This window comes from Aegilops tauschii, chromosome 2, assembly GCF_002575655.3.
Source record: "Aegilops tauschii subsp. strangulata cultivar AL8/78 chromosome 2, Aet v6.0, whole genome shotgun sequence".
In the NCBI taxonomy this organism is placed as follows: domain Eukaryota; kingdom Viridiplantae; phylum Streptophyta; class Magnoliopsida; order Poales; family Poaceae; genus Aegilops; species Aegilops tauschii.
The window spans coordinates 600,810,860-600,819,089 of NC_053036.3; the positions used below are offsets into that span (position 1 = coordinate 600,810,860).

Consider the following 8,230-nt stretch of genomic DNA (forward strand, 5'->3'; position numbering starts at 1 on the left):
AAAGAAACTGTGGCGCAAAATTGTCTCTACCGGTTTCCGATAGCGCAATAAAATCTAAGCGATGCTCCAGAGATGCCTCTGCAAGGAACCTTCTTTTAGCCAAGTCTCTCAGACCTCTGCTATTCCAAAAGATTCCTTTCATCACTCATCATAAAATTTTTTAGAAGTCCGAATTCTAGCACTCCGACGAACAGCAGAGTCGGGGTAAATTTTCCGCTTCCACTTACGCTTGGGTCTACTAGGTCCAAGCTCCGGGTCCTCATAACCGGATTCAACGGAACCAACAACTGCATTCTCTAAGGGCATATCTTCGTCCTCAGACTCAATATTGGATGGTGCTAAGTCGACACACAGATTATTGAGCACTCTAACCCCTAAAGCATCAATCTCATTATCACTCATGGGTTTAACCGCTGCAATATTACGAATAGTTTCTAAGGCACGCTCCGCCTCCAAATCTAACAAGTCGTTCACCAAAGTAGAAATCTCACTATCTGTAACTCCGAGTTAAACTCCTAATTGGTTTGCATTATTAATAATCTCTTCATGAGAAAAATGCAATAAAGAGTTAGATATGTTGACGGACATACCAGAAGCATTTGCAGCATCCTGAAGCTTGGCGGCCCTCATAGCGCACCGCTGCTGCATATCATCCACCTCCGGAAGCTCGTGGACGCGAGCGCTGAACCGTCTACCCGTCGAGACGGGGTCTGGGATCCCGCCAAAAGCAACGACCTCCTCCCTGGTAAAACCTCGTGCTGAATCCCTCAGAGGATCCACCGAGGATACCGGAGGAGGAAGCTGCGGGTTCCCTAGCACCGCATCCACAGGGACGGACGGGAAGGAGTAGGCGGGGGCCGCCTGCCCGTGCCCTCCTCCCTCCCCCCCAGCCGACGCAGGGGTGGCGGTCCTCCTGACCGCCGGTGAAGAAGGGGTAGCCAGGGCCACCTGCCCCAGCCCCCCTCCCCCCAACGCTGCTGGCTCGGGAGTCCCAGCCACGGCCAGGGACGCACGAGCCGAGGCCGCCTGCCTCGGGCTCCCTTCCCCAGCGCTGGCCGACCCCACCAAGATCGACGTCACCACAGGAGAGACGGCCAGGTCCTCCTGACCCGTGCAGCCTCCCCCACAGTCTACCATTGCCTGCGTCACCGTTGTCGCCGACACCAGACAACAAGAAGGAAAAGTCGAGGCCTCCCGCCCCAAGGTCCCTTCCCCATACCGAACCTCCACGGAAGTAGAAGGAGAGAGCTGGCCTACTTGAGGCTCCACCTCCCTAACCTCTCCCACGGACGTCACCGAGAGCGGCCCCACCAAACCACCCTCCAAAGAGCTAGCCACATCACCAAACTCCAACGGCGGAAGCAGACACTCACAGCTATCCTCAGACTCCACCCTGTCACTCCATAGGCGGGGAGGAGCCGAGGCTGGCTCGAAAGAACCAAACCGCAATGTGTTCATAGGTACCGCCGGGGTCGAGGGAGATTCTACTCCAGAACCATCACCGGGCAACTGAGCATCAGGACTCGATCCATTAGCCCTCTCTTGTCCCGCCTCATTATGCGGGTCCCCACGAGCCCCGGCATCATCATCCCCCTCGTGCATATCCATAGCATCCCCGGAAACCACATCGGCAAACAGCGTCGAGTCCTCGAACTCAATCTGAAGCGGAAACACCTCTCCCCGGTAAAACCAGTTAACCATATCGGGGACAAAGTCGATGTCCAAAACACCCACTAAAAGACGGGCCACCCCATGAGAGCGAGTAAAAGCCATGTCCACATCCTCAGTCTTACCAACCATCATACCCAAACTCGCCACGACTCGAGCATCTGTCAAGGCCTCAGATGGGGCCCCTGAAAACCGCAACCACACCTGAGTGAGCGGTTTGCCCTTAGGCTCTACCTTCCTCCACTCGTGAAACTCCAGGACGCACTGAGTACCCGGCACCTTGCACAACCCAAAACTCAACAACCTCTGCAAGTCTTCCACCGTCGGAAACTCAACCCTAAACACATTGTCCTCAATCGGGATGAGCTCCCACTGAAAATCACCTGGAACCAATTGCTGAAGTCTCTGCACTATTTGATCCTCAGACACCAACTCGCGGGTTGCTTTCACAAGCCCCGTCGTCAAGCTCTGAGTCTCAGCTAGATTCTCCCTCGCCACCGGAGACTCAAAGAAAGTCAGCTCAGCACAGTACACTCCGTACATCATGAGAGCAGGAGCCTGATCACGCACAGCTGGGCATTCCCCCGTGATATGAGCCATCTTACCACAGGAGTTACAGAGTTCCGCCATGCACTCAGCAATAAAGTGGCCCTTCTCAGCACATCGATAACAAAGCATCTTTTCTTTCTTACGCGCCCATTTGGACGCCCTCTCAGCCTCATCCCTGTCTCTAGCCTCCACAGTGGCTCCAGGTGCAGGAACATCCACGTTAGCCAGAGCCGTCACAACTTCCAAAGCCTGGCTAGCCAACTCAGTCGACCGCACGGGATCCACCGCCATGTTCGAAACCTGCTGGTCAACCACGGCCGTCACCGGAGGCGGCTTGCGGGCCCGACCACGTCCACCACCACGGCCACCACGATAGCCACGGAATCCACCTCTATGCCGGTTATTCGGGCCAGTCGCCCCCTCGACAAAACCACCTGCCGGACCGAGGAAAGGCCTTTCAGCAGAGCCATCACTCTGCCAAGCATATCCGCGTCCACCTCCCGTAGACGACGATCCACGGTGCTGGCCAACCCCGTAAGCATCAACACCATCATCTCCCCACTGTCCTCTAGGCGGCCCAGTACTAGTCGGCGAAGGACCCGAGCGTTTCAGCGCCGGTCTCGCCACATAGTGAGGTGGTGGCGCAGCGTTGGGCACAGCCGGCGCAACACCCCGCCCCACGGGAGCCGGAGGTCTTGGAGGAGGGACATCGATCCCCGCAAAGCCCGGCTTGGGAGGCCGAAAACCACCACGCCCAGCAGTTGACAAGGGTCCAGTCGGCGCCGGCGGACGCTGGGCACTAGGACCACCCCCCGGCTCACGGGCGCCAAAGTAGCAGGTCGAGGCGGACGGATGGCACCACCCCTACCCACGGCGGCAAGTGCCGGAGAAGGCGGTCGAGCAGCGGCAGCACCAGTAGTCCCGGCCGGTGCCGGCGGCCTAGAGCCAATCACCGCAGAAACAGCGCCACTGGCTCCAGTGCCCGGCAACGGAGCATCCCCACCGCGGCCAATACCCGGCGGCGGTCCATTCCCGCCGCGGCCAGACCCCAGCGGCGGGCCGTTCCCACCGCGGCCGGTCCCCTGCGGGCGGCTGTTTCCGCCGCGGCCTGCACCACCAGAGGCGGAGGTCAAGCCAGTTGTCGCCGGAGCTCCACGAGCAGCCATGGCCCGTAGTGGGGGAATGCGCCGCGCCCGCCCCGCTCCACGATCACAGAAACTCGACCGCCCTCGTCGGAAAACCCTAGATCGTGACGATAGAACTCGTTCTTCGGACGTGCATGGGGCGACAGGAGGTAACGAGGTATTGGTCGGGTTTGACTGGGCCTCATACCCATCTAACTCCGGCCCAACAACGCGCAGTCCCGGCTCACCCAGAGCCGGCCCATCCCCAGACGCACCCAGCTCGCGGCCCAGGAGCGAGTTCAAACGCAGCTCCCGCACCAGCGAGATCTCGGGCGCTCGCCCAGCCGGCGATGCCGCCGCGGCCATCACCGGCATCCGAGAAACATTTGCACGGCGCCCCGTTCTCTTCTTCCTCTGAACCGTAATCCAAGAATCTGGTTTAATCAAATCGAAAAGAGTAAGATTAGGTAGACAAACCTTCGGAAGAGGTCCCTTCCATGGTCTGATTGTCGTCGCCGCCGATCTCCGGTGAACGACGCGACGGACCATCTCCTTCCTCTCGCCCGCGTGCAGCCCAACCCTCGCCGGATCGTCCACAGGCAGGATCTTGTCCACCGTCAAGGCAACTTCGTCGTCGTCATAGCCAGAATTGAAAAACTCACAAACCAGGTCGGACGGGGTCGGCGTTGGCGGCGAGGCCGCCGGGTCATCACCGTCGCCGTCCGCGTCCTCCTCATCTGATCCGGCCAACGCCCAAAAGCGGCTACCGATGCGCGGACGTGTCGCCGATGCCGAGGGCAGGACCCCGGCGGCCGCCGACCCGCTCGCCCGCGGAGTCGCCCGCTTGCTCATCTGGTCCCCTTCAATTGACCCTCACATTGATTCCAATTGCACCCGAACCAACATTTGGCGGATCTGGTATCATTTATATGAAGAATTTCTTTTCAATACTTTAATTTGAGAGCCTTGTCAAAGTTGACGAGATAATGTCGACATTCCTTGTGAGAAGCACTCACACTTTCCACACCTTCCAAACTCTCGGTGCAAAACCTACACTATTGGTTTTCTTTAGATGCCTACGCTACGGTTGCCATTACCAGTTTGGGAGATAAAGCATATGCACGAAGATTATGTCGTTTCAACATCGACGATCAAATATATCTGCGTATATCCTGAACTCATATGTCATGGAACAAAACTGTTTCATGTTGTAGGCTTCCGGCTAGGCCCATTTGGCGAGCATGGACATGAGGCCAGCACCGACCAGCATGGAGACGTTGATGCCGAGTTGCAGCTTCCCCCTACTCTGCACCTTGGGGTTCATGAAGTCCTCGGCGAGGAGGTCGACGAGGGCCATGTAGACGAGGATCCCCGCTGCCACGGAGTTGAGGCTGCCCTCCACCACCAGCGCCGTTGGGCTGTTCTCGTTGTACACCCGCGATATGCCAAAGCCGACGGCGATGCCCACCGGCGTTGTCAGGCAGAAGAAGAGGATCATTGTCACGATGGACCTAGCCTTGAACTTTGCCTGCATCATTGTCACAAACTAATCAGGACTAAATTCAGTTGTATGGGGTTATATGCAGAATGGTGCTAATAGTCATGGTCTTGTGAGGATATTCTTGGTTAAAAAGAGTGGGTCAAAACTAGGAGGAGATTCGCCCGCAAAAAAAGAAAGAAAAGAAAAACTAGGAGGAGATTCCCTTGGATTTGTTAAAGTGGATCACTTTTTTTTTGTTCTCGAACATCTCGTGTTATATGTAGACTGTAGTTACGTAGTTACTGATTCATTTGCTTTATTCTCCAGGCCACCCGAAGTGCTCTGCTGCACTTTCTTCTCTCTCGTTATTGCTAGACATCGTTGTCGAAAAGAAAGACTAGCACACATATATTCTCTAGATATGTATATGTGGTTCTTTAGAACTTTACACGGAGAAGTATCATAGAATTCTCCCCTTTCCGAAGCAGAAGTCCTCTTGTTTATTTAGATGGGCGTTACCACTTCTGATGGAGACCACACATACAAAGTTCCAGTTAGGCATGTATATCCATCATTTCATTTCAAAAAGTTCCTACATGGAAAGACTCGTATTGTTTTGTTTTTTCCGGAAAAATGACAGGCAAGTCAAGTAGTGGTTTGCATAACATGCACTCCACAAGTGACTGGTCAAACATGCTTGGTTTTGATCAACATATATAATTTGGTATTACCAGCAAAAAAATCTCTATGCATGAATGCTCCTGTTGTACTTGTAATAATAACTTTTGAAAAATTGTGACAAAGCCCATAACGTCTATGGTTATACCTGAACTATGCAGCCACCAAGGCCCATTCCCTCGAACATCTGGTGGAAGCTCAAGGCGACCACGAGAGGTTTGATTGTATCCGGGTCCTGAGAGGCGCCGAGGGAGATGCCGATGATCACCGAGTGCACCACAATACCCAACTCGAGTACCTATAGACCATCATTATTGTTATAAAAGATTGAAAACCGGATATTTATTCTTTCAAACAAAACTTTCTGGGCGTCCATGGCAGATGTGGGCAAGGTTAAAAAAAGATGACGGGATTGGTCCGGTTAAATTTAGGGAGCACCTACTGACTGAAAAACCGATTAGTGTTAGTCGATTAGCTCTAGCCGTTAGATTGAAAACGGACGGCCAAATCATTATCCTCTTCCTATAGAGGAAAACAATATTTCTCACACCAATCAAACTGACGGCAAATATTTCCTCTTCCTCTTTTTCCTAGAACTAATTATCATTATAAGTGTTGTTAAATCTCAGTAGATTGTCTCTGTCGATGATATATTCGTGAGATCATGCATGAAGACTCATGCATTTAAAAAAAACTTATTCATTCTCATATGTCATGTCACCCAATTGAGACTTTGTTAAGCTCTACTTTGACTGAAATCTAGCCACACTCATATTTCTCACAAACTAGTTCGTGCTTCCATCGGAAAACAAAGTCCGTGGATAATATTTTGTCAGCAAATAGATCACCATTTATAGGTTTTTTTGCCAATCAAACTGCAACGAACTTTAACTATAAACTGTCAAGTTCGAGTCGTACCAACCTGAGAGATTACGCGATGCCGGATCGTGTCTTTTTCGTCCTCGGCGCCGCCAACAGCCGCAACGAGCGCCGCCGACCCGTGGGCGTGGCCATGGGTGGCGTGCGTGTGCACGTGTACGTCGTGCTCCCCACCGTCGTGACGGCGCGCTCCTTCGATGGCGGCGGCAGCGGCCTGTTTCTCCTCGTCCACAACGGCGGCGCTGCTGCTTATCGCCCCGTGGCCGTGCGCTCTGTCCTTGTTCAGGTGGGCGCGCGTGAAGTACCCCGTGGCGACAGTGTCGACGACGAGCGTGCCGATGGCGCCGACCATGGCTCCTAACCCGGCGAACGGGAAGTCCTTCCACGGCCCGTCGGAAGGCAGGCAGTCCGACGTGAGGTTCTCGAACGCGTCGGGAAGGATGTGGATGAACCCCGTCGCCAGGATGACCCCCGCCGCGAACGCCTTGACCAGGAAGAAGACGTCGCCCTCGGGCCGGAGCGCGGGCACCCGCCGCCCCAGCACGGGCAGGGAGCAGCCCAGCGCCCCGCAGACCAGGATGGAGAAGAAGGCCGCGATTTTGAGAGGCTTTGCCCGCGCGCGGTCCTGCGCCGCCGACTCCGGCGACCCGCAGTCGTCATCGCCCCGCACGGCGGCCACCAAGAGCAGCGCCACGACGGCGGCGAGGAGGATGGCGGCGCTCGATATCGGTTTCATGTCTAGACTTAGACTATCGTGATGCACTTGAGAGGGCGACGACGCGAGGGAGATCAGGAACTGGGAGAGCTTCTTGGCAGCTTAGCGACGCTGGCTGCCGGGTTTATATATAGATGGATGGAGGAAACAGCTCTGCTGCAGACATCATGTCGCTGTTAATTAGGGTTTATAGAGTCAATTACCTGCGGAATTAGGCGATCCCTTCAGTTGAAAACGACTATGTGTCGCAAGGTGACGACATGCATGAGAATACACGGCGTAGCACAGGTTATCAGCAGCGTTGTAAGCGCGCTCGACATAACCAACGGATGATGTGTTAATTAGCGAATCAGATTGTCTTCCTGATTTATTTCGGTGTTTAGGGGGAAATTACTCACAATGACGACACTTTATCGTCCAATGAGGAGGCAATTTTGCTGGCACGCAACAACGTACTGCCTGCTGGCCTCGTAATTCTCCTATATATGGAGATAGCTAGCATAGTTGAAACTAAATGTAATCACCGTGATTGATTAATGAAAGTTCCTTTCCCACACAAAAATAATAATTGCTGGCATACAAGCGCGGTATGTAGTTGTCTGCCGTACGTGCGCGAGGGAAGACTCTCAAAAAAGTGTTCACGATCTAAAAAACGTTTTTGCTACAACATATATAGATGTGCTCTAAGTATTGCACATCTAATTCCTATGTCATTGATATTAGTCGGAGATCCGTGTGGCAATTTTTTTCGTTCTTTTCCTTTCCTTTTTTTATACTTGATTGAGTCACTTATATGTGTAATAATTAGGCCACATCTAGATGTGCCCTATACATACCCTTTAAAAAAATATAAATTTTAAAAAAGTCCATAAAATTCAAAATTGTTTGCAAATTGGAAAAAATATACATGAATTTTAAAATATGCTTGTGAATTTAAATATATTTGTGTATTTCAAACTGTTCATGATTTTTGTACATGTTCATGAATTTTAAAAAAGTGTTCATGGTTTTTTTACTATTCATTAGTTGAAAAATGGAAAAGGGAAAAAATTGTATATAAAAAAGAAGATAAATAAAGGAAATAAAAAATGGAAAACCCGATACAAAAATAGAAAAGGGAGGAAAAATGAAAATCTG

At 52.5% G+C, this 8,230-nt stretch overlaps 1 protein-coding gene across 2 annotated transcripts; it reads right to left on the reverse strand.

Moving 5' to 3' along the window:
• Window positions 1-4,278: 4,278 nt before the first annotated feature.
• LOC109772245 (zinc transporter 8) lies at window positions 4,279-7,293 on the reverse strand. Of its 2 annotated transcripts, XM_020330930.4 has the most exons (3): window positions 6,422-7,293; window positions 5,648-5,797; window positions 4,279-4,869 (listed from the first exon to the last, which is right to left on the reverse strand). In XM_020330930.4, exons 1-3 carry the CDS (start codon window positions 7,112-7,114, stop codon window positions 4,564-4,566), a joined length of 1,149 nt encoding a protein of 382 aa, XP_020186519.1. In that variant the 5' UTR covers window positions 7,115-7,293; the 3' UTR covers window positions 4,279-4,563. The 2 variants fall into 2 exon arrangements, with proteins under 2 accessions (XP_020186519.1, XP_040255895.1); XM_040399961.3 differs by lacking the exon at window positions 5,648-5,797 and having other exon boundaries at window positions 6,422-7,208.
• Window positions 7,294-8,230: the final 937 nt, after the last annotated feature.

What these genes read in the sequence shown, in the direction of transcription:
- LOC109772245 (XM_020330930.4), bottom strand. Translation starts at nt 7,114, where the DNA reads ATGAAACCGATATCGAGCGCCGCCATCCTCCTCGCCGCCGTCGTGGCG. An exon ending in GGCATCGCGTAATCTCTCAG is followed by an intron (nt 5,798 to 6,421) that starts GTTGGTACGACT and finishes GATGGTCTATAG; the next exon opens with GTACTCGAGTTGGGTATTGT. An exon ending in TTGGTGGCTGCATAGTTCAG is followed by an intron (nt 4,870 to 5,647) that starts GTATAACCATAG and finishes ACAATGATGCAG; the next exon opens with GCAAAGTTCAAGGCTAGGTC.